Source organism: Ammospiza nelsoni, chromosome 11 (assembly GCF_027579445.1).
Source record: "Ammospiza nelsoni isolate bAmmNel1 chromosome 11, bAmmNel1.pri, whole genome shotgun sequence".
Classification (NCBI taxonomy): domain Eukaryota; kingdom Metazoa; phylum Chordata; class Aves; order Passeriformes; family Passerellidae; genus Ammospiza; species Ammospiza nelsoni.
Window position 1 is genome coordinate 5615577 of NC_080643.1, and position 26132 is coordinate 5641708.

Genomic DNA, 26132 nt, shown 5'->3' on the forward strand with positions numbered 1-26132 from the left:
TCAACAAGAGGCTTTCATAGAACTGTTGTGTTTTGCTTAAATCATGGTGGACTCCAGCCTTTTGCAAAAGGAGGAATGTCCAGCAGGAGCTGTCTGAAGTGCAAAGTGCTTGGTTTTGTAGGAAGTCCCACTCTGCAAGTTCATTTCAAGTGTCTGAAGGGATCCAGGATTAAAAGATGACTCTCCAATACTCACTCCAACAGAAAGGAGGAAAGAGAAAATGCTGGAGGAGACATCAAGGACACCCTTTCCTGTCCAGCTACTAGTGGAAAAGTGGTGATTGTGAGGCAGAGAAAACACATCTAAAATAATTTAATGTCACCCTGATTTTTTAAGATTTTCTAAGCCTTCTGATGTTTACATTCTTGTAGTGAACTTTCTCTCACACTTTCTGTAAATAACTTATTGTTTTGCATTATTTTATGAAAGAAGAGAAATTTGATTGACTGTTGGTTTGTCCAGCGTCATTGAAGAGGTGGCACTTTCCCCCTCCAATCCACTGTCTCTTTTAGAAAACTATAAATGTTGGAGTCAGAAAATAAACTTCCCTTTTTCTTCACCTTGAGAGCAGCGGTGTGTGCACTTGTGTTGTTTCGCGTCCTATGGTGACAATTTCCCACAAGTCTAAATCCCACTTAGATTTAGACTTTTGCTGTGCTTGCAAAAGTGTAAATCCAAGTGAGAGCAGGGGAGGACAGCACACTCACCTCCGATGGGGGGTCCCAGCAGGATGGTGCAGCACTCGGCGATGGTGACCAGCCCGACGGCGCTGGTGAAGCGGGCAGCCCCCACCAGGTCCATCAGCGTCTCGAAGAGCATGGCACACACCATGCCAAAGGCCAGCCCAAAGAAGCTGGAGTAGACGATGAGCCCCGTGTAGCTGGAGGCCAGCGGGCACAGGAGGTGGCAGGCGCCGTTGAAGGCGATGGCGAAGCTGAAGAAGTACTGGATCCGCGGCCTCACCCACCTGCTGTTGGCAATGATGCCCGTGGCGGGGCGAGCAACCATGTCCACAATGGCCAGGATGGAGAGCAGGAAAGCAGCTGAATATTCGTCTACGCCAGTGTGCTTGGCATAGGGTGCCAGGAAAACGATGGGGGCGAAGAACCCCAGGAACATCAGCACGTTTCCGATCAGGTAAATCAAGAACCCTCTGTGTTTAAAGAGGGAGAAATCAAGGTACTGATTGACTTTTTCAAAGCAGTCCTTTTCTCCTTCCTCTTCTGTTTTGCTCTCCATGGGGCCATCTTCAGTGATCTTTCCTTTCAGAGCATCCTTCCCTTCCTCAGTCACCTGGCTTTTGACCTGTGCTGTGCCTGGCCCGATGGGTCTGAAGAGAGCTCCTGCCACACAGCAGTTTAATAAAATTGCCCCAAGAATTAAAAAGCTGCCCCTCCAGCCAAAATTGTCAAAAAGGAATTGGTTGAGAGGTGCCAGGGTGCAAAGCATCACGGGGCTCCCTGCCATAGCAAGGCCATTGGCAAGGGGTCTTCTCTTCAAGAAGTATTTCCCTATGATTATCACTGATGGCTGAAGGTTGAGAGCAAGGCCAAATCCTGGAAAACAGTTCAGATAAACAAAGGAAGATTTGAACAGTTTTCTCCTCAGCTCATTGTTTAAGGAAATTCACAGTCAGTTGGTTCACTGGTGGCTCTTCAACACAACAATCTGGATGAAAATGTTGCTTAGGGTGTCCCTGAGTTCTGGCTGCCAGATTTGGGTAACCAGACCCCAGAAACACTCTTTCAGTCAGAGAAACCCCTTCCCTTTGCACTGCAAATCTTTTGGGTGGCAAAACTAGCACCAAGAGTTTGCTTCAGAGTGAACCAAAATTATTCCCTCATGAAATTCTGGTGGGTTCTGTCCACACACAGCAGCCTTGCTGGGGGAGAGGACTGATCTGTTTTTAAAAAATGGCAACTCGCAGCTTGAGGAAGGTTATTTTGGCTTAGACAGTGTCAACGACCAAAGTTCATCCATCCAGGGCTGGCCTCCCCTTCCAAGGGCACCCAACTCTGCTGCTGGGCAGCCAGACCTGCACAGAAAATAACACCACCCTCCTGAGCCACACTGATTTGGTGCTGTGAGCAGTTCAGGTCTGATCCAAAAGATTAAGAGGTCTGCAAGTACACAGCAAAACAGCTACTGAGGATGCTAATTACACAGGACCCCAGAGTGTGTCTTTTAATTAGAATTTATTTTTATTGCATTTAGATATATAAATGCCATTATAAATCAGCATTGCTAATTCAGTTGGCCAGCTTCTCCTGCACAGGTGGAATCTGCAGGCAGAAATGCCAAATGCTGTGGTGGTCTCAATTTTCTGTGGTTCTGTTTGGGAGCACTGACAAATAGAACCATAGAATCACAGAACCAGTAAGGCTGGAAAAGACCCCCAAGACCATGTCAGGAGTCCAACCTCTGACCAGTCATCACCTTATAAACCAGACCAGAGCTCTGAGTGCCACCTCCAGCTTTTTCTTGAACACTTCAAAGGATGGTGATTCCACCACCATCTGGGCAACCCATTCCAAGGCTTAATCACCTTTTCAATGAAAAAACTCTTCCTGATATCCAACCATTCCTCCTGATGCCCAGCACCAATAGTCAATAATTAAACATCAATAATATTTTCAAGCATTTCTTTGACATACAGTATTTTCATAAAAAGTTCATTTTTTCAGAACTCCATCAAAATGGCATTTAAAAGTCATGCCACATATTTTCCACTCCATCATCCAGGAAAGAATGAGCCACATTAGAACAAAGTAGAAATGTAATCCTTGAAGTGATTATATCAGAGAACACGAATCCTGAAAATAGGGTCATGCAGATTTTTTCTTGTTCATTAGTCAATATAATTAGTTTGTTTAACTGTGCAGTACATAATTAGGCATATTGCTTTACAGAAGAGAATTTACAAAGGTCAAGGTCCTCAAAATTAATTAAGGAACACTATCATTAGTCACTGATAGAGTAGAATCCAACTGATGCAGCAGAATCCAGCCAATGCTGGATAGTTTCAGTTTAGATGGGTTTACAAAATTATGATTTTTGCCAAGTCTAAAGTTATTTTTTTTAATTACTTTGAAGTTTACAACATTAAACATAAATTGAAATGGCAACACATTAAAGTAATTCTGGATAGAGAACATTCTCAGCATGAACTTTTTTAGATAGCCCATATGTTATGCAGGGCACATCTTTGGGGAGTGCAGCCTGCCTGTAATGGCTATAGGGCCAAATTTAGGGTGACCTGGGAACCACAGAGGAAAACCACAGCCCTGGTTAGAGAACACCCTTGACAGTGCTGAAATATAGAAATGTATCTTTTTCCACCTGAGAAGATGCAGCACAGCAGGTGAGAGTTTGCATTAGCTCCCCATTTCCCAGGCTGGTCAGTAAGGGCAGAAATTGAACCATCACTTCCACAGAGTCATTTTTGGTAGGGACACAACACACATCTTCCAAAGGAGGAAAATCAGACTGGATGCCAGCTACCCACTTAAACAATAATCATCTCATTTTTTTTTATTATGTGAACATTAATTTGCCAGTCAGACAAATCTAATTTAATATTACCTCATGCTCTTCCCATTAATTAAATTTGGAGAGTTTCAAATTGAATAACTGGAATTTCAATTTACTTTAAGCTTTTGGCTGACTTTAAGAGGAAATATTTGCATCCATTTTATTGCGGTTTTCAGAAGCTACAGCAGCTTTTCCATAGCTGGAATTGTTGCTCAATAACCACATTTTCTCCCCAGGGATGTGACAGAGAGGTCTGTCAGTGGTGCTGCAAGAACAGAGGCAAACCTGTGCCAGAGGGAGTGTCCTTTCCTGGATTAAATACATCTCACTCATATCAGAAGGAAATAAGTGGTGCTACAGGACTCAGCTGTGTAGTTATTGATCTTGTTCTCACTTTATTAGCAAGGAACATTTGACCAGGTATTTCAGTGCTCAACACCTACAGCCATGGCAAAGACTCTGCTCTCATTAGTCCATGTGCCTCACCCAAGATCACATTTTATTTCATGGCAGTCTAAGATCCCATTTTATTTCATGGCAGTCTAATTGGTCCAGATTGAGCTAAACTCTGACCAGTCATTACCACCTTGCAATCAGCTTTAAAATTTGCTGCTTCTGCCTCAGACTTCTGGAGAGGTTGCATGTTGAAACACCTACTTAATGCATCCAGGCTGGCATCTGTCCAGGTGGACAGCTTGCAAACCCCATTTCTTTTTCTAAGTGCTGTAGGGAAACAAATGGGAAAGGGCTGTGGGGTTTCAAAGTGCCTCGTGCAGCCCAGAGAGCCGTCAAGGACAGAGCTGCCTCCACCAGCAGAGCCTGGCTCCTGCTCTGCATGCAAATGGAAACAGGCATAATCAAGTCAGCAGCTGAGGTTGCTGTGTCTAATCCCCCCACTGCCAACAGATTCTTCCTGCTCTGCCCCTCTGAAGAGATTCCTATTAATATGCCAAAGGCACAGCACTGTAGCAGAGACCTCCTGTACCAAGACCTTGTTTTTACCTCCATGCCTGTGACTTACATGAGCCCAGGCTTTTACATCAGCCTGTTTTCCTTCCAGGCTGGTAGCAAGGAGGCTACAAAGAGTGTGATGTTTACAGGTTGCTTTACAGTTACTGCAAATCCCCTTCACAAAAGCCTCTCTCCTCGTGCAGCAGCACTGTCACAGCTGTGTGATGGGCAGGTGGCTTCCTAATTGCCCTTGAATGCTTCCATGCTAGGCCTGACCAGAAAAGATACTTCAAGCTTAATTGGAGGCATCAAGCATGTTAGCAGGCTTGCAAGTATTTCCCTTTCTCTGTCAAATTACTATTCCTTCCCCACACACCCCTGTGCCTGGGGATGATGGGTTATCAGCCAGCACCTCATCCCCACAGCTGCCCTTGTTCAGCAGGCAGGAGGAAAAGATGTGTGAGGGTGTTCACAGGGGGTTTCGGATTGGGGAAGAGATGAGGATCTGACTCCATGCTTCAGAAGGCTTGATTTATTATTTTATGACATATATTACATTAAAACTATAGTAAAAGAATAGAAGAAAAGGTTTCATCAGAAGGCTAGCTAAGAATAGAATAGCCAAGAATGATAACAAAAGCTTCTGTCTCAGGCAGAGTCCAAGCCAGCTCACTGTGACTGGCCATTAATTAGAAACAACCACATGAGACCAATCACAGATGCACCTGTTGCATTCCACAGCAGCAGATAACCATTGTTTACATTTTGTTCCTAAGGCCTCTTAGCTTCTCAGGAGGAAAAATCCTAAGGAAAGGATTTTCCATAAAAGATGTCTGCGACATGTGCCCACCCTGTGTGCTCTGGCACCCCTCAAAGCACATCCACAGGGCTCAGTGACCACCCCAGGGAGCCGAGCATCTGCTCCAGGCCCTGGCAGGGCTGGGATTTGGGAGATAAATTCAGTGCTGCCCTGTGGCTGGGTTAGGCACTGCCAGTAAGTAGTCAACTTAGAATCACACAATGGTTTGGATTGGAAGGGACCTTCAAACTCATCCCATGGCAACTCCCCTGGCAGGCAGGGACACCTTCCACTGTCCCAGGTTGCTCCAAGCGCCATCCAACCTGGCCTTGGATGGGACAGCCACAGCTTTTCTCTCAGCCAGGTCCTCCCAACCCTCACAATAAAGAATTTCTTCCCAGCATCTAATCTAAGCTGCCCTCTGTCAGTTGAAAGTCACCTCCCATTGTCCTGTCACTTCCCCCTTTACCCTCCCAGAGGATATTTGTTTAGGAGGAAATGATGCAAGCTCATGCATTGAGAAATACTGGGAGACATTGGTTAATTTGATTTCCCATCCCCTTGTTTCTGGAGTGTCTTTCAAGGAATCTGCAGCATTTATTCTTCCAATAATAACACAATTTCATTTAATTATAGTGACAGTCCTTAGGAAGAGTAAAGTTTAAGAGGGGTAGTGCTACACAGGGATTCATTCACTACTGTACAGATTTAATAAAATAATATTGATATAGAAGAACAGACTGACAAACTTTCTGTCCCAATTTACTTTGCTAGTGGCTGGTTTTATTGATTTTAAATTTGAGCTCTCATTTTCACATTCAGAAAGCACCAACACTTAATGCATCTGCAGAGAGATTGGGAACATTCATTAAACCATACACCTGGCAACCTCAGAAGCCAATTTGAACTCATTGTGTCATGCTTCCAAGCAGATGTCCTAGCTGCACTGGAACAAACTTTGGCAGTACCTTATCCAAAATAATAAACCAAAAATACTCACAATTAAGCACCTATACTCACACAGGTGGAGAGCTCTAATCCATCTACTTTTAAAAGCAATAACCTGGCACCTGCAGGCTTTAAAAATGCTGGACCGAGCCTGTGCCTTATTCTACTTGAGTTTCCAATATGGGATTTCATATTTCAATACAGGCAATTCAAATTGGAATTTCAAGAAGGAAACACATGGAGGTTTTTTCCATGCAGGGATATTTTCGGTCAACTCCAGCAGTTCTCATTTTCAGATAAAGGGCCTCCTCACCTCACAAGCTGGAAAAGGGCAAGTCAACTGAAGCAAACCCCTGAAATCTCATCCCATGTATCTCACAGAGGGAAGATAACGCACAGTAAAATAAGAACAAGGGTGCTTTCTTTATGAGTCACACTTGTACCCAGAAGGACTTGCCATGCCCAGGACAGAGCACAGTGAGCCTGGGTTTGCTTCAGGAGGAGCTGAGGGCTCTGATGGGCACCATGCCCAGCACCTGGCCCAGAGCACAGCCCTGCCTGGATCCCACATGCCACGTCCAGCCAGGAACAGGGCACAGGGAACTATTGATAAGCATTGATAAGGAGTGGGGCAGTCATATTTTCTGGGAAAATCCCTTTGCCCAGGATTTGTCTCCTGGGAAGCTGAGAAGCCTCAGAGAAAAAGGAAAACAATAATTATCTCATTTGCTTCTCCTGTGTTTTTCTGCTTTGGAATGTGGTTAGAGATTGTTTACCAAGAGGTGATTGTTTCATTGGTTTCATGTGAATTGTTTTGACTCAATGACCAATCAGTGCCAACTCAGAGTCACAAGTTTTCATTATTATCTTTTTAGCCTTCTAAAGTATCCTTTCTGAATTCTTTAGTATAGTTTTAGTACAGGAATAGAATAGAATAGAATAGAATAGAATAGAATAGAATAGAATAGAATAGAATAGAATAGAATAGAATAGAATAGAATAGAATAGAATATTTGGCTTTCTGAGAACACGGAGTCAGATTCATCGTTCCTTCCCTCATCTGGGAACCCCACAAATACAATAAAGGGGGGCCTTTGTCCCACCAGATTTTATCTCCCAAGCTTTTTATCTCCCCATTTTCCCTGTGTTTGTGTTGGTGCAGATTGCCCAGGTGTGCCAGCCCCAGGCCATCAGGAGGGATCCTCTCTGTGCAGGGAAGGAGGTGCTGTGCTCTCACCTGTGATGAAGCCCACGCAGATGTAGAGCTGCAGGATGCTGGTGCAGAAGGCAGCTGAGATCATCCCCACCCCACACAGGAGCCCCCCAAACATCACCACGGGGCGGCTGCCGTAGCGGTTCACCAAAATGCTGCTGATGGGACCTGGGGAAAGAGCGCAAGAAGGGCCTTGAGGTTGTGTCTTCTGACAGAAGGGCATGTTTGACACAAAGCAGGTAAAGCTCTGCAATACCAAGGGGCCTGAGTGCTGCTGACACAGAATCACACAGAATCACACAGAATTTCTAGGTTGGAAGAGACCTTTAAGATCATCGAGTCCGACCCATGTTCTAACACCTCAACTAGATCATGGCACCAAGTGCCACATCCAGTCTTTTTTTAAACACATCAAGGGATGGTGACTCCACCACCTCCCTGGGTAGATGATTCCAGTATTTGACCACTCTTTCTGTGAAAAACTTCCTCCTTAATTCTAGCCTGTATCTCCCTTGGCACAGCTTGAGACTGTGTCCTCTTGAGACAGCTCCTAGGGAGAGCTAAGGAAGAAAACGGAAAAGCAGAGATGGCAGCATGTCCAGTGCCATGGGTGTGAAACCAGTGACAGCTCCTGCCCTCAGCACTTCCACGTGTCACCAGAGAAGGCAAACAGCAATAACAAATCCTGTGAGTCACAGGAGCTCCTTGATTTATGATGATGTTAAACTGCACACACAAAGCAGTGGCTCATATTGTGAGGCAGATATCACAAATGCTGTTGCATTTTTAATGCCTCTATTTAATGCAATTCCAATATTGCTGACCAGGACCCAAGCTTCAGCAGAACAGTTGTTAATTAAATCTTAATAGCAGTCCATGTAGGTAGGAAATGTTGGGGATGATGGATTAGCCAGAGCTCAAAAGAACCAGTTTGGACTTGCATTTATGCAAAGAGGAGGTTCAGGGCAGTGCAAAATTAAGAGGGAAATGGCTTGACAAAAACTGTGCACACTGAAACAAAGTATTGAAATCTGAGGAAGTGAGACCAGTAAAAATCAGAAACACAGTAAGATATATATTGGAGGGACTTTGGTGGTACCTCAGGACCAACCTCCTGCTCAAAGAAAAGCCAGCTCTGAAGTTAGAACAGACTGAGAAGCCAGAACTAGAAAAGCCAAGCTGAACAGGAAGGAGCATTCCAGAAGTCCAAGCTGTGAGATGTAAAGAAAAGATTCTGTATTACTCAAAAGTCCTGAATCAAAATGCTGCAAAAGTGATACTGGAAATGAGGAGAATGTAGGCAGATTCAATATCTGAATTTACCTGGCTGTTTGTGGTGCTACTCATCATTCAGCAATGGTGTTTCACAGCCCAGTGTGCCTGCTTGCCTTCATTCCTGCCACTTCCCACTCACACACATAATACTGCAAACTGATATTTTAAAGGCACAGGTATCTCTGAGGAGTTTGGCTGTGGTACCCACCACACCACAGAGCCATGGTGGCATATTTACCTGTGCTTAAATAATCTCAGCCAGAAATAGCTCCAGAGCTCTCTCCAGACCCTGCAAACCACAGAACTCCTGATCACAGGAACAAAACACAGAAACCTCAACCCTCCCTCAGCATGGCTGACAGCATCCAAACAAGCTCTCAGCTGTTATAATGTGCAAGAATAGAAAGCAGTAGGTATGGCTGGTTTAATCTGGGGAATGAAGCCCATAGAAATACTTTCCATTTGATGTCTGAGGTCAAAACACTCATAAATTAAATGCACACAAGCACAGTGTCAACAACATCCCTGTAACTGTGATCTGTGATCTAGTCCCATCAAATGCACCATTCAATTAAAATTTCTGGGTGTCTGTAGTTACATGGAGAGTTTTTCTGCTCATCCTGCAACTGGATTCACACAGGTGCATCCTTTTGCTGCACAGAGCACTACAGAATTCAATGAGAAGTTCTGGGGAAAGGGATATATATTTGAGATCAGCACAGTGAGAAAGACACCCCCTTCTGAAGAGTTTCCCCTGGTCAGGGCCTGAACTTGCATCAGTAATTCAATAGATTGAGCCAGTGCTCCTCAGAAAGGCACCAACATATTCATCTGCAGCCTCAGGGCATGCAACTCTTCCATTTTTCAATTTTCCACATGTCTGCATTTCTGCAGAATCAATCTAATTACTCAGCTAAGAAAATGTGGTTTCCATTACCTTTGCCCACTGGCAGAGGGCTTTCACCCTGTAGGATGCTGTGCCATGGAGCAAAGCGTTTAAAGCCCTCAATGTTCCTGCTAAGGACAGCAGAGGACCCAGTGGGGATGCTGGGCCTCATCCTGCTGCTGGCTTCACTCAGAGCTGTGCCTGTGGCTCTGCAGCTCCCCTGGCTCTCAGGGACCTGCTCTCCATCACCTCCATCAGCCCATGGTGAGAGCAAGGAATGCCTGCTCAGAAATGCTTCACTTTACACTCCAAACCCTTCCTGAGCAGGGTGCACACCCTGAGGCTTCCACTTCTGCCTGCAGCAAGGCTCTGCAGCCTGGAGAGCAACAGTTTGCACCAAACAGGCCCAAAAGATGCAGCTGGGATCATGGAGCCCCTGGAAGACTGATGAAATGTAAAGCGCTGCCCTCAGCCCATATAAATCACTCTGGTTCAGTGCCTGTCCTGTTTAAAGCCTCTCTTTTCTCAAACCTGTGGCAGATTTCCATTCTTTGTTGGCTGGAACATGAAAGGCCATGTCAGAGAGGCTGCTCTGGGTGGCAAGAGGAACACAGAGACTCGCCAGTGGGGAATGCAGCAAGCCTCAGCTCATTTGTTAGCTTGTCCAATTACTTTTCACCTTGAGTTTTGTGTTTGCACAAGTGAAAAGGACCCTGAAGAGGAGACTGTAAAGCCATAAAAAAGCAGCAAAAAACCCTGGGCTCTGCTCTCTTCCCCTCCACTAACCCAGGCCACCCTGTCATTCATTCTTCCTGAGTCACTGAACTATGATCCAGAGAGGATCATAATGCAGGGCTGGCACATAACAAGAAATATCAATCCAGACTGGCATAAACTCCAAGTATGACAGTGCTCAAAAAATAGACACCTGAATTGCCTTCCTGTTTTCCTCAGCAAGCCTTATGAATTTTTTATGAGCTGCAAAACTTCCAGTGCCCGTGTGAAACCCTGATGTATTTCTAACAGGGACTAAAACATTCTCCTTTCCCATACCTCTGACCCTGTGTGTGTATATATATATCCCTTATTTGTAAGGTCTGGTTTGGCTTTTTTTTTTAACCTAACTAATAGTGTTCCTCCTTTCTGGTGGAGCTTGGCCTGGATGAATTTCTGCTGCAATATTTTTGTGTAGGGCTCTCAGATAAGAGTGAGGAGCTGAGGGCCTGACAATCTGTAACCCAGAGGCTTCCAGCAATGTGGGTTTTTTCCAGGTTTTTCCCAGGTTTCACAACACTGACCTTGTGACAGTGTAAAGTGGCACAGAGCCAGTGCAAATGTTCTGGGTCTGCTGGTCAGACCATTTGATGACCACACAGGTGATAAACAACAACACTTTAAAATACTTTAAAATACTCAACTGCACAGACCACCACTGGAAGGTTTGGGACCACCAGTGGGGCTGCAACATGCAGCTGAGCTTTTCCTGCTTTTCCACAGTGACAAGTGGCTCTAAAGAACTCTTCCTGCCCAGGGACATTGGCCAGCACCAAAAGGACTGCCCAGATAGTTAATATTTTCCAAACTATTGTGAAAATACAAATAGGAACTCGGCATGCCAGGATTGCCGCTGACTGTGGGGACTCACTGGGGACATAAGAAGGAGTGCAGTGTACTCGGAGGAGGGGGAAAGGGGGGGAAATCGTTTATACTAATGGAACAAAGTCTATTATTACACCAATAGTGAAACAAGAATGGGAGCAGGCCTGCAATTTCCTCAGTAATAATCTCACTCCCTCCGTGGAATAACAACCCTGCCTTTGGCTTGGTAATTTATCCACCAGGGTAGCAGCCCACCATAACAAAGCAGCCTCCTCATTACCCCTGAATGAAAGCAAGTGCCCCCACGTTATTAATGAGCTGCCAGACCCCCCAGCCTCGGGAGATGGGGGGGGATCAGCAGCAGCAGCTCCTGCTCACAATGAGTTCAAAATTGGCTTCTGAGGTTGCAAGGGAGGCAGCCAGAGAGAACACAGGGCCCAGCTGCAATCGTGGGGGGAAGGATGAGAGGGTCAAACCTGCAGCCTTTCACTCTCTGTCATGCCAGAAGAGGCTTGGGCAGCTCGTGGTTTGGGTGTTTGTGTCAGCAGGGTGTGGAGAGCTCCTGCTCACCCTCAGTGACTCAGTCCTGCCTGCTGCAGATCCCTGGAGAATAACTGCTGGTACCTGCTCATCATGAAGCCTGATAATTGTTAGTCTCAGCTGCTTGGTTCAGGTTTGGTTTTCACCTGCATGGGCTGAGGAGCCCACAGACCACAGAGCCTTCCTCAGGCAGTGCTGCTGGGGACAGCATGGCCACACACTGGGGACAAGTGGCACTGAGCACACACCCCAGGTGACAACCACAGTCCCAAATTCTCCTCTGCCAGACCTGACAGAGCAGCTTCCAAAGACCTGTCCACACCTAAATCACCCTGATGCCTTCTATTGGTGTTATTTACATTAAAAATAATTGATTTTAAATAAGGAGGCTGAAATCCAGCACATGCCACAGCAGCTCCACAGCTAAGCTGGCCCCAGAGATGCTTCATTCGCTTCCTCACAGGTGAGGAGAACAGCCAGTTCATTTAATGGGCAATGGCTGCAGCTCCAGCACAACCCCTGTGAGATGATTCATAAGCCAAGCATGGGAGAAATTGTCTGGACAGACATTATTGAGTCATCAAACTGGTCAGTCCTGTGTGCCTGGGCAGGGCTGGCACTGCATTCACTGGGAAAGGTGGTGAGGGCAGCGATCCACTGCAGCAACCCTCCCTCCCTTGCACCCACCAGGCATGCCCTTGGGAGCACAGGGACCCTGGCCTCCCACCTGAAACTCTGAAACTTGCCACAGCAGCAACCTGATGTCAAGAAAAAGAAAAAAAAAAAAATATATATATATATATATATATGTATATATATAAAAGAAGAAGAAGAAAACAAAAGCAGACCAGGCCCAAGCTTCAGAAAGACAAAGTGCCAGCAGTCCTATCTGATCAGTGCTCTGGCATTTGAATTTCCACATTACCCAGCTCAGATGCTGCTCCTGCAGTGCAGGAGGAGCCAAAGGCCAGCAGCTCTCAGACTGGGGCTGTGGCCAAGGCCCTTTGTGTCATTCTGAGGTTAAGCAGTTAAATCACCTCTCCTGCAGAGGGACAGCACTCCGGGACAACCCCAGCTGCAGGTTTGGATCTCACCCTGCAGCAGATCACAGCTCAGACCTTCACAAGGTCAGAGCATCTCAGTGTTTGAGCTGCTCTCCTGTGATTTCTTTAGCTGCCCTTTTGCCCTGGCAGGACCACTGGCATCACTGGAATTCCAGCTGCAGGGCAGGAGCTCCCTGTGTGCCACTGTGCAAACCCAGGGCACTGGGAATATTTCTGTGTCTGCTTTGGGGTGCCCTGACCCCAGGGCAGCACTGACTCTGACCCTCATTCATGGAGAAAGTTTCCTGGAGTTCAAGATAGACTGGAACCCACAAAAGTGTGCAATAGATTATAGAGAGCAGTGTAGGTGTGTCACTTGGTGAGAAATTGAGGTTTTGGGATTTTTAGTATGTTGTGGATGGAAGCAAGATGGAGGGCACAGGGTGTCATCCTGGGTTTCTTCTTCATGCTGCTTCTTCCTCCTTCTCCATGGGTTTGGGTGGTATTTTGTAATTGGGCAGAAAAGTCCCCAGTGCAGCTCTTTAGGATCAGTTATTGGGTTAAAAGGGAAAAGAATCCAGGTGTCAGTTCTTATTTGGATAGTTCAATCTTAAAAGACCTTGTGCCAAGAGATTGTTGGCCATTTTGTGCCTTCTAATGAAAAGCTGCCCAACTCACAGCAGTGAGACTGTTTTACTGATCAGAAATAATAAACACCTGAGTCTGAACATGAATTACTGTCTCAAGTGCCTTCAATGCAGACCCAGAGAAACCCACAGCTGGCACCCCCACATGGCTGAACATCCATTCCTGGAGGTCAGCAGCCCCTGGTTACCACTCTTAACATTCTGCTCCAAACCTGGCCCTGCCTGCTGGTGCTCTCCACAGGGCTTTGCCCACCCTGCATTGACCAAGGGTTCAGTTACACTGCAGAGCCCATCCTGGGGCTCTAGAGGATAACAGAGGACCACAGGTCCTGCTTTTCAATTCCACTGCAATGCTCTGGGACAGGCTGGCATCTGGGGGAAGAAGTTTTCACATGTTTGAATTCCACTTGGGAGGAATGGATTATAACTCTACTCCTTGGCTTAACACCATTAACAACCCCTCAGCCAAAACTCTTCACTTCCTTCTCCCTAGTTCTTATTAATCTTGGTTTTTATTAAGTCTATCACATCTCTATTGCTGCTGCCTGGTGACCTTGGTAGCTCCAATGAAGGGCAAAATGATAAAGCTTTGTGACCAAGTCCACCAACACAGAAATATTTCACCTGAACCTACAGTGCTATTATTGCTTTTAAGTAGAACAGAGCTATTTAAAAAAATAAAAAATACAAGCCCATACGTGGTGACCTTGCAGAGCTGGAGTGCTCTCTGAGAGTCAGGAGAAGTATATGAACCTGCAGCACCATCCATTACAGAAATCAAATCATTCCTCAGGCAGCTTTCTTATCAAAACCTGGGGTTCTAACGGTGCTGCTACCCAGGGATTGCCCCTGCCTGGGGAGGATGATGGGGTGGGACTCCCAGAGGTGGGGAAGGTAAGGAAAAAGGTGAATTCCAGCATCAGGCAGCTCCAGGGAGCACCTGGCAGGATCTGGGCCAGGATAGCAGGATGCTGGATATCCACAGCTCTGTGAATAAACAGAATTATCTTCCCCCTTTTGTTCCAGCCTCCATAAAATACCCAGTGGGAAAGCAAAAATGGAAATCCTGGTTAAAGCCCCACTGGAGAATGAATGTTTGTTGAACCAGATGACACAGATGAACATAACTTTGTCCTTGAAAAAAACCCACCTCCCTCCATGCCTCAGTTTCCCCTTTTAGTGCTTCACAGCTCTTTGAAGGCAGCTGAGATGGGTGGGGAGCCCTGGGTGGGGTTTTCTGGAGGCAGAGGAGGTTTTGATAGAGCCTGGACCAGAGCAGGAGAGAACATTGGCAGCTTTGATTAAGTTAAAAACTGCAGAATCAAACTCATTATTAATATAGCTTTATGCCACTGCATGTTGTAAGGTTCTTTCTAAACCTGTCACTGCAATTTATCATGCTAGCAGTGTAATAAAATACAACTATAAAATTTTGGATTAAATGTTCAAGGTCAATGGTGGACTTTCAGCTTCCCTATCTCTTCCTTGCTGCTTTAGCAGATGCTCTATTAAGCACTTACAAGCTCTGGGAGAAAGTGTTTTTTTGGAGGAAAAGATTTAGTTGTGGAGCATTTCCAGAATTAAATCTTCAGGTAATTTGATCTTCACCAAATTACAAACCAATAAATAACAAGACTAATAAACACTGGTTGGTTTCAGGTGGAGGCTTTTTCACCAGAAGCACTCTCATTTTTATTGTGTTTACAAAATGTGGCTCTCTGATGCTGTCTTTGTAAAATGGACAGAGATTCTTTAATTTTAAGGGGAATTTGGACGTGAGAGAGCAGTACCCTGGAGATTTTGGGGGGAGTTTCACAGCAGGGTACAGCAAAACTGAGACAAGGCTCCACTGCAGCACATTCTGAATAAAAACAATGATGGTGCTGATGCCATGAGCCTGAGCTTTTTGTGTATTAAAGGGCAACAGAAGCAGCACATATTTACACCCACAAGCTGTATATAAACATGCACAGTGATCACAAAATAGTGAAATTCTCTAAATTACTAAAAAGAAGGTCCAGTGTGCCCTGGTGTAGCCCCAGCTATTCAAAGCAAGCAGCTGAAATGACTCTGCAGGAGGATCTGCTCTCTGAGCTCCCCTTGGATGATTCCTCTTATTCCATTATAAAGATGGAGGAGGCATTTGGCCACACAGTCACCATTTAAAAAAAAAAAATTAAAAAAAGAAAATGCAGATCCTGTCCTGGTATTAAATTATTCCCTCTATTGTGGCACATGTGCCAGGAGGCTGGCTCGTTGTTCAAGCTCTAACAGTTGGCCATAATAAAGGACATTACTTCTTCCCACAATCCTTACCTCTCTTGCAGCCTCACAGGAGACCATAAGAGCTACAAGAACATTGCTGCTATTAAATTAGTGGCATCACTATTTCTTATTTTCAGAACGTTTGGCTGTTTCCCCTGACGCTGAATAGGGCAACTAATTTACTAGTAAATTAATGCTGCTTATCTTTTCTTTCCTGAGAGCTCTGCTGCCTCCTGCTTTCCCCAGGGACACCTCTGTGGCCTAGCTTGAAATGTGTCACCCTCAAAAGCGGGACAAGGGCAGCACAGTTTGGTGAACCTGGCACCACCACACAGCCCAAATCAGGAGGTGCCAAGGCCAAAGGCTTTTGGCTTTGCAATGAAATTGTTTCCTAAACAAAACTCACCCCTATATGTGAGGAAAAACCTTGGGAATGTTGGTCTTGTGTGGGCCAGAGAATCATTAAAGGACCTCTAAGATCATTGATCAGATCCTTTTTCCTTTTTTTGTTCCCATGCATCAAAAACTCTGCTCTGTAAAACCTTTCTCATTTGGGGTAAGGAATGAGCTCTTCACCCATGACAAGAAAGAAAAGTAGAAACATTGTAAAACAAATCCTTTTTTATCAGATTGATAGGGCTTCAGCCTGTGGGATTTGGGCAGAGAAGAGCAATGTTCCCTCCTGCTCCTCGCTCCCAAACCTCCCAGCCTGCCCTGTGCAATTGGAAATGTGGAATTGCTGAGCAGGAGCTCTGGCAAGAGCTACAAGTACCCCATCATAAAGTCCAGGCTATCCACTTTACTGCACAGTAATCTGTTTTACTGCTTGTATTACAGTGACAGAATTGTTTTCTGCAACCTAGTTCAGATTAAGAAACTGGGGGATAAGACACATTAACTTCTGTAATATATATTGCCAGAGCCCTGGCTGGTGTAAAACAGCCTCCTGGGGGAATTCAGCAGAAAGTGAAGGGCAGAAACAGTCCTGCCTGCTGATTTTCAGCTTTAGTCTGAAAAACTGGAGCTCCTTTGGTGCTGCAAGCAAAGCCTCAGGTGGTCACTGTAAATCTGCATCCATGCTGTCAGAATCAACACAGCTTCTCCAGTGGAGATTTGGGTTAGTTCATGTATTTTCAGAAAATAAGCTTCATTTGCATTATTTATGAAATGCAAACGCAAGCTCTGCTACAGTGTAAGCAGCACAGTCCAAAAACGAGTCCTTAGACCAAGGAGAACACCAAGGAAACCGGGCACTGTGTCACCACAAGCTGTGGCCAGCGGAAACTTCAGCCTCTGAGTGCCCTGCAGGGCACCAGGCTGCCCTGGGGCTGCAGGGGCAGGGATGGGGCAGGGATTGCCCTCCATGGCCACGGCTGACACTGCAAATTGGCCCCTCCACACCCCAGGGACATGTCCCCTCCTCCAGGGACATGTGCCTGGTGCTTCATGTGCTCAGTGTCCCCACAGGGCTGCAGAGAGCATCACCTGCACAGCCTGTGGCTCTTCTGCCTCGCTGGGGAGAGGAAGGGAAGGGATGCACGTGCTATGGCAATAATCATAATAATCATCTGGTTTGGTAGCTCTGTTAGCTGCTCAGGAGTATGTTGAAATCTTGGTGGTTTTAGAATTTCTTATTTTGGAAAGATTGACAAAACTTCAGTGTTAAACTGCTTTCTGTTTTTTCTGCAGTGTAAATCAAGCCTTGCATGCTCACAGCTCCAACAGGCACAGCCACAGAGGAGCTGCCCTTTAATGAGCATTTCCAAATCACTGGAGTCATGCATAAGCTACACCCACAGTGGTGTTAAATGCCCACTCAGTCACAGCAGAGTGTCAAACACACTCTTGGACACTGGTGTTTCATTGCCCCATGCTCCAGCAGCTCCCACCACGCCCTGTCTGCACCACCCAGCACCTCAGCCAGGGGCATGGGGAGCATCCCAAGCACCCAGAGCACAGGAGAGGAGGCTGGAAACTGGACACTGAACAGCTGCAAGCAAGAGATTGTACAAAGAGATTGTTTGGAGGATTTTTCACGAACAGGATGGGACTGCTGGGGTACGTTCCTTGAGCTGTATTGCAGCATCAGCTTCACTACGTGGTGGAGACAATAGAAAAATTACACAGGCCCATTTACAACCAGCAGCAGCCAAAGATTTCCTTGCTACAGAGCAGTTTAAAAACTTTCTAGCCAATAGCATATTACTAAAGCTTACAAACAATTGTCCTAGCCAATCACTAAAAGCACACATACACCTGCTGCACACAATGCTTCCTTGTATGCCTTCTATTAACAACATGCAATACACTGTTATTAAGCTTAAAACCTTCTACTATCCTGCTAAGCACATTTTTCTACAGCCTTAAAGTCTATCTTAACCAAACTTTAAACTCAAGCTATTGTTTCTTGTCCTTGCTTGCTGTACTATTGCAACCTTTTCTACTTTCAGACTTTGCAGCTGCAGCTAGTTCTATGTTTTCTGTTCTCTCTGTTTCTAAAACCTACTTTTACAGCTTTCTAGAAATCATCTTGCCTTTACTATTTCCCTCAAAAGTCACCTGCAATTCAGCTGTATCATCCCCCACATCACTGTGTAACAGCATCAGGGAGAATGAAGCTAAGGCAGGAGATGCTCAGGTAATCAGGATAAAAGTCCTCTGCAACATCCCAGGTACAGAGCACACAGCACTGACTTGGAGAGACAGAGAAGAAGGTGGGCTGGAAAATGAGCAGCTGGATTGAGACAGAGGGGATCAGAGCAGCATTTCACCTGCTCCAGCACCTCATTTGCCATAAGCTGAACCCCAAGAGGCTCAAGCTCCCCATCTAAATCCCTGTGAGTAACTTGGGGTGCTGCCAGGTGCAGGGTTAATGTTCCTCACTTGGTCATGGTCAGGCACAAAGCATCTCTTCCATATCAAAGGAGGGGACAACATTTTTTTTTATTGGAAGACAAAGCAGAGCTGCCAACAACTCACAGAGGCATCCAGGGAGCCCAGAGGTAAATACTTTGGCACTTTTATTGCAGTGTAATGGGACAGCCAACGGGACAACAGCACTGGCACAAGCAGGGCATTTCTCTCTCTGAGTCGTTGCTTGGGTTCTGCCCTCCAAATGCTCCATTGGTGGGTTCTTATATAGGAACTAATATAGGAACTTTAGAACTATAGGAACTTTGCAGAGCTCATCTCTGTAGGACCAAGTCTGGGTTACAACAGAGTGGATTACAATAGGTTCTGACTCAAGCCTCACTTCTATCCTACAAACTTACACAAAGCAACTTTATTTTCATTAGCAACTGTGCTCTTGCACTACAGTGCATTATTAAGGGAAAAATAAAACCACCTTTGTAAAAACAAAGATTATTCTCAGAATGTCTTTAATAGACAGGATAAATATTGATGAAGCTTCCTGCAATTGCAGAGTGTGGTTCCTGTCCACCTCCAGCTGAAGATTTAATCAAGGGCAGCCCATGTATTTCATTCAGTCATGAAGTGATATTGAAATCATAAAAAAGAGCAGAGTTACAAGCACTGCTTTACAACTGATAGGAATGACTGGCAATTTCATTGCTGTCATTATCAGCTGCCACAATAAACAAGCAGCTACTTCATTTATTATTCTATTCAACACTCAGCCTTGGCTGAAACCCAGACCCAGTTATTTCACACCAGCCTATTCTCAGGGCTTTTTCCCTGATGCCCATAGAAAGTTTTCATAGGTAATCTGATTTCTGGGCAGGAGCCCCTCAGGCTCCACACATGACTTGTCTGCCTAAACAAACATTTGGAAACACGATCAGAAAGTGAATCTGTGGATGGTGGCCATAGAGATGGACACTTGGTGGCTCTGCTCTGGCCCAGAGTGGAGGTTTCTGGCTGCTCTTACAGGGCTGGTGCAGGAGCACTCACCTGCACCGTAGGTCGTGGCCAGCATGATGGACGAGACCCAGGCGATCTCGCTATAGGACGTGCCAAAGAAATCCTGGATTTCTTTGAAGAAGATGGCCAAGCCTTTGGGGAAGGCGTAGGCAAAGCCGATGGAAACGAAGGCGCCGAGCAGAACCATCCATCCCCAGCCACCGTCCGGCGGGCCGGGGACACGCCCTGCCTCGGCAGGGGCCGGCATGGCCGGGGATGGCTCGGGGAGCCCTGCAACAGAGGGGGTCACAAATAGTTCTGGGCTCAGACCCGGGATGCTGCTCCTCCTTTGGACCCGCTGTCCCAGGATGGATGCTGCTCCTCCAGACCGTGGTCCTAGGGTACTGCTCCCCAAAACCCCGCAGTCCTGAGATTCTGATCCCCTGGACCCCCAGTCCCGGTATGCTGCTCTCCTGGACCTCCAGTCTTGGGGTACTGCTCCCCAAACCCCCAGTCCTGGTATTCTGCTCCCCTGGACCCCCAGTCCTGAGACCGTAGGCCCCCAGTCTCCAGATGCTGCTCCTCTGGAACCCCAGTCCCAGGATGCTGCTCCCCAAACCCCCACACCTGAGATTCTGCTCCCCTGGAACCCCAGTCCTGGGATGCTGTTCCCCTGGAACCCCAGTTCCAGGATGCTGCTCCTCCAGATCCCACTCCTGAGATTCTGCTCCCCTGGACTTCTCAGTTCTGAGACTCTGGACCTGCAGTCCTGGGATGATGCTCCCTTGGACCCCTTGTGCCAGGATACTGCTCCCCACATCTGTAGTCCTGAGATTCTGCTCCTCTGGACCCCCACTCCCGGGATGCTGCTCCCCTGGAACCCCAGTCCTGAGATTCTGCTCCCCTAGATCCTCAGTCCCAGGATTCTGCTCCCCTGGACCCCCCAGTTCCAGGATGCTGCTCCTCCAGACCCCAATCCTGAGATTCTGCTCCCCTGAAGCCCCAGTCCCAGGATGCTGCTCCCCTGGAACCCCAATCCTGAGATTCTGCTCCCCTGGACCCCCAGACCCGGGATGCTGCTCCCCTGAATCCCTAGTCCCAGGATACTGCTCCCCTGGACCTCCAGTCTCAGGATTCTGCTCCTCCAGACCTCAGCCTTGGGGTGCTGCTCCCTAGATCCCCCAATCCCGGGGTGCTGCTCCCCCCGAGCCCCCTGAGCCCCGCACACACCTCAGCTCAGGTGGGTCCCGTGTGCTGCTGTGCCTGAGCCGCTGGGGCTGCGCCGGGGCAGGAATGCCACGTGTACCGGGGGAAACCTTCAAACAGCGGCTGCAACGCGCTGCTCCGCCCCGCCCCGTGCCTGCCGAGCCCGGGACAGTGCTGGGACACCGGTGGGACAGTGCTGGGACACCGGTGGGACACTGCTGGGACACTGGTGGGACAATGGTGGGACGCCGATGGGACCCGCGGCCGGAGCGGCCCCAGCTGCGGAGCGCGGCTCTGCCCGGGCGGGACCGGCTCCGAACCCCCCGGCTGTCACATCCCTCACTCCAGCTCCTGTCCCCTCGCCTTTCCTCGCCCCCAGCCGAGGCAGCACCACCAGCCACCCCACGGGTGTTAATTAAATCACCCTCAGTTACTTACATGCAAATTTTTCTTTTTTACTTCCCTGTGTTTCCATCTACATCCTTCCTCTTTTCCGTACTTTTCCGTTTCCATCTACGTGCTTCCTCTTTTCTACCCCATACCAAGTTGTTTGCTGCTCTCCTGCCCCTGGACCACATCATCATTACAAAAGAAAAAGGAGAGTGATTCTTTACACTCCTGCCCCTGGCCCACATCTTTGTTATAAAAAAAAAAAAAAAAAAAAAGGACAAGGATTCTTTACACAGGTAGATGCTGATAGGACAAGAGGGAACATATTTAAGCTGCAAGAGGAGAGATTTAGATTGGATGTTGAGAGAAAATTCTTCACTGTGGGTGTGCCAGGGCATTGGCACAGGTTGCCCAGAGAAGCTGTCTCATCCCTGGAAGTGTCCAAGGAGAGGTTGGACAGGGTTGGAGTAACCTGGGATAGGGGAAGGTAGCAGGGGGTTAGAATGGGATAGGCTCTAAGGTCCCTTCCAACTCAATTCAGGATTCTGTGGTTCTGTGATCACTGCAGACTTCTGCCCCCTATTCATGCTCACCAGTTCGCTGTGTATTCTAGTTTTCACATGGGGCTCTGCTTGGGAAACATTAAGCAGTGTTTGCTCTGGCTGGGAAGGTGCAGTTTCACCAAAGACCTTTTATCTTTCTCAACCTTGCCTCCCCCTGCCTTAGCTAACAGCCCCGTGTGTGCCCCATTTTTCTGCTTGCACCATGCAAGCTTGCAGCTGAGAGGGGGAAAAAACCAGGGCCTTGCTCTGCAGTTTACCTGGCTCAGTCAATCTGGAGCTTTGAAATCTCCTCACAACACAACTGTAAAATGTATTATTACTGCCATTTCTTTCTTCCTATAAAACTGAGTAAACTCAAAATGACCAGAAACCTTTACTCTCAGCTGTGGGGTCACAGTGTGATGACTTGGGGAGTTTTATTTTGGTACAGCCCTGACCAACTTCATGGGCTGTGAGGATACCAGGATTCAGTTGTTTCAGTGTTCTATTAAAAATCAAAAATAAGGCCAAAATGGAATAAACACACCTAAGATTGAGCTTGGCACATCCTTAGCAGGAGCAGGGAAGGTGGGAGGACAGATGGAAAGCTCAGGGAGCAGAGGGATGGAGAAGCAGGTACAGCTTCAGCCGTGGAAGCTGCAACAGCTCTCAGGTGGAAGATGAGAATTTTCTCCTCCAGAACTATTAAATTGTGTGTCCTTGTGTGTCATGCTAAAGAATGGCCCCTGCAGCCAGCCCAGCAGGGCACCTCTGGGTAAATTTTCACACAAACTCAGAACTGGAGCAGGGAACCAGTTGCAGCAGGTGACTCTGGGGGCAAACAAATGATTTCTAAAGATGTTAAATGCGGTGTTTGCACTGCTGCTGCTGCTCTGAGGAGAATCACAAGCAAAGCAGAACAGCCTGAGGACAGAGGGTGGCAGTGACACTGGAAACCTGGCCTCAAAGGTCAGAAAGGATTTCCTGGCAGTTTGGGAGCCTCTCAGAGCAGCTGCCTGTGCCAGGGCTCCCCATCCATGTGGGGACCAGGCTCTGCTTTCTCATCCACCGACAGCAGACGCTTCCTGGAGGGCAGGTTTTTTAATTTGCTGGCAAGCAGCAAAAAAATTGATTAAAATTGCAAAACACCTTTCCAAATGACTCATTTCCCTATCACAGTATTCCATGTAAATAAGTGCCTGCTATTGTAATTCCCAGTGCTCCAGGGCTGCTCAAAGAAGAGGGGCATGCAGGGAAAAGGGGACAGGAGCAAAGCAGAATCTGAAACTCTTCCTCTCCCCCCATCTTCCAATCTTCACAAAGCTTTCTGTGACATTTCCCAGGTCATGATTTTCTAATCAAATGAACTCACAGCCTTTACTTATTGAAGCCCAAGGTTTGATGGACAATATTTAAAATTATAGAACCACAGAATGTCTTGGGAGGACAGGGAGCATCCCCCTGGCATGGGCAGGGACACCTTCCAGCAAACCAGGTTATTCCAAGCCCCATCCAACCTGGCCTTTAACATTTCCAGAGATGGAGCAGCCCCAGTTTCCCAGGGCAACCTGTGCCAGGGCCTCATTTCACTTTACCCATATAGTGGAGCACTTAAGTTCCCCCAAAAAGTGACCAGTGAGGACAACCTCAATGTTTTTTCTTGTCTTGGAAAAAGGAAAAAAAATTGGATCAGGGGAAAACCTCTGGGCCCCCTCAAGAAACAAAAACATTTCTGTTTGTCTTCAGTGAACCACTTTGGCACTTGGAAATAATTTTATTCAAAGCCTTTTATGCAAAGCAGTTTGTAGCAGCCAAAGGTAAGAGCTACAACTCTATAACTCCAACAGAGTTTTTCCTTCATTGAGTCTTTGGAAGTCAATTAAGGACTTTAGAAATTGCTTCCACATTACAAAAAAAAAAAAAAAATCCATACCTAGCTCTGCTGCTTGAAAACAGCATCTGGTAAATGCCAGAAGAGGCACCTCTGCACTTCTTTAAAGGGCCTTTAATGGCACACCCCATTTCTTAAACCTGCTCTATTGTCATGTTCCATTTGCTCATAAAGTGCAGCAGCACTGAAATCCAATCCACAGCCAGTTAAAATGGAGCTCCTGAATTAATGGATGAGAATACAGACAGCAATTTTCTGCAAAACCAAAGGGCTGGACCCATGTGATACCATCACTGGAAGATGAGAATTCCCTTCTCCAGGAGGGAATGGCACATAAATTGGGTGTCATTCTAAAGAACATCCCCTGCATTTGCCTGTGTGACCTGTCCTAGGAGAGAGATATCACATCCTCAAAAAATAGGCCCATTTATTTGTGCTCCTAATAAAATTCTTAACTTTTTCCAAGGGATCAATCCATACAGATACAGAGTAAAACTCAAGAGTAGATTTCAAATCACCAAAACTCTTTGCTCTGGACTCCAAGCTGATGCCACCACAAAATGCCAGCTGGGGGACAAAGCATCATTTCCCTTCCCAGTAGCACAGAATTACCCTTGTACCTTGTGTTCTCCCCGCCTGAGCATGACCAGGCTGATAAAACACATTCCTCTGTGTTTTATCTCCAGCACTCAGGGATTTACCACTAATATTTCCATGCCTGGGTTTTTAATTAAAGGGAACCAAACTCTGGTTGGTGGCTCCTGGGGCACTGAGCAGCAGGAGGGGTGCAGGCAGCACCCAACCAACACGTTCCAAGTGGCATCTGTTGGTCAGACCTGGTCAGGCCACATCCCCTGGCATCTCCTTGGCTATTTGGGAGGGGAGGGAACCTTTAATTTCCATGCAGCCTCTTTATTGCTATGTGAGATGTTCTGCTGCAGGCAGAGCCACCAGCTCCTCATCCCTGGTGATGAAGTGACACTGCACAGAGCCAGGTGACATCAGTGCTGGCACCAAAACCACCTGGGACAATGGCAGTGCCTCCTGGCTTTGTTTTTCACTGAGCAATGTGTTTTACAAGGGGATCAAGGAGAGGTTGAAATAGAAAGTTATGAAATATCAAACTCGCTTTTTGCTAAACCACAATATTAGTAACAGACAGTAGAGGGATTCATGACATGAAATAATATTCTCCAGAGCCAGGAAACCTCTCAGACATCCCCAGCCCTGTGTCTGTGCCATCAAACCAGCTAGGTGCATGAGGCATCACTGCAGGATGTGCTGGTTTCCTGGAGAAATCAGAATAAACCAAGCAATAACATCACTTCTTCTGTTTTTCCCTTGTTGCAGGAGTTTAATCAGCAGCTCAAATGAAAACATTCTTGTTGGTAAAAAGATGGTGACAATTAATCTAGATCTAATAACTGGAATGCTTTCACTGGGGAATTAAAACAAATTATTCCTTTGCTATTGCATCTTTGTCTCATTTACATTTTAATCCCAGAAGGATCTTCCTCTGTTATATTTGGAAAATGATTGCACAGAAAGGGAAAAACAACATGGTTGAAGTACTCAGAGATGCAGCAAGAATTTAGCTACTAACTTTTATGGCAGAAGTCTGGCTATGCCAAATCCTAAATGGCTGAAATGAGGAGAAATACTGTGTTTTTTTCCAAACACTGCTGAATGCAGAGCCTGAAGGCATTTAAGATTGTGCACACAAAGACAGGCAAACAAACAGCTGGGGCAGGAGGTTGTGCTGAAGGTACAATTACACATTAGCCAGAGCAGAGCAGGTCACTCTCTGTACTGAAAATAAAGGGGACTCCACTGGTGACAGAGGGAAACCTCTGCCTTCCCCACCCTGGGCCTACCCAGGTCCACGCTCAAGCCTTGTCCTTGCTGTGAGGTTTTAGCACAGGATAAGGAGTCCATACATTTTTGCTCAAGGTAAACACTTAATGAATAAAGACTCCTTAGTGTGCCAAAGTAAAACCAGTGTGGATCCCACCTTGCCCCAGCCTGCCTTACCCACCCAGCCTGCCTGTGGTTTCTGGTGAGAGTATTTTTGTGAGGGTTTTCTTACTCCCTTCAGTGAAAAAGAGCCAGGTTAGCAAAGATCTGCAGCTTAGACAGGCAAAACTAATCTGGAGAATTGTGGCACATCCAACCTCTCCACCAGCACCACATCCAAGGCATGGCCCTCAGCAGCTGTGGCACATCTGGCAGCAGAAAACCACTGCTGTCCCCAGCAGACTCCCAAGCTGCTGTCAGCAGGGCAGAAAAAGGATCAGCTGCCTCAAGGCTGCCTGAATAACTCTTCACCAAGCTGGAGAATTTTAGATCTCATTAAAGCCTCATGGTGTCTGAGAGAGGAGAGATGCTGCAGGATCACCCTGCAGAGTGAGCCCCACTCCAGAGCAGCAAAACCTGGGACTGCACAGTGCTGACTGAGCCTGAACTGGGCGTCAGTCACCAGGGGACAGGGAGAGGTCACAGCAGTTTCCAAGCAGTGTCTGGAACACCATTGTTTGCAGATCATAGT

The 26132-nt window shown here is 46.8% G+C and overlaps 1 protein-coding gene and 1 long non-coding RNA gene across 4 annotated transcripts in view; one reads left to right on the top strand and one right to left on the bottom strand.

The window, feature by feature from the left end:
* The window catches only part of LOC132078001 (uncharacterized), a 74484-nt gene that overhangs the window by 42374 nt on the left and 5978 nt on the right, over positions 1-26132 (top strand). The window lies entirely within an intron of this gene.
* LOC132078307 (monocarboxylate transporter 2-like) overlaps positions 1-26132 on the bottom strand; it is a 35046-nt gene that overhangs the window by 4060 nt on the left and 4854 nt on the right. Inside the window, exons 1-4 of one of the 3 annotated variants that reach the window (XM_059480375.1) lie at positions 21203-21234; positions 19610-19849; positions 7467-7610; positions 708-1556 (exon numbers count right to left, since the gene is read on the bottom strand). In XM_059480375.1, the coding sequence (XP_059336358.1) occupies positions 708-1556; positions 7467-7610; positions 19610-19826 (1210 nt within the window). In that variant the 5' untranslated portion in view covers positions 19827-19849; positions 21203-21234. Of the gene's footprint in view, positions 1-707; positions 1557-7466; positions 7611-19609; positions 19850-20788; positions 20835-21202; positions 21235-26132 lie in introns of those variants that run through there. The other 2 variants (XM_059480374.1, XM_059480376.1) reach the window with 2 other exon arrangements.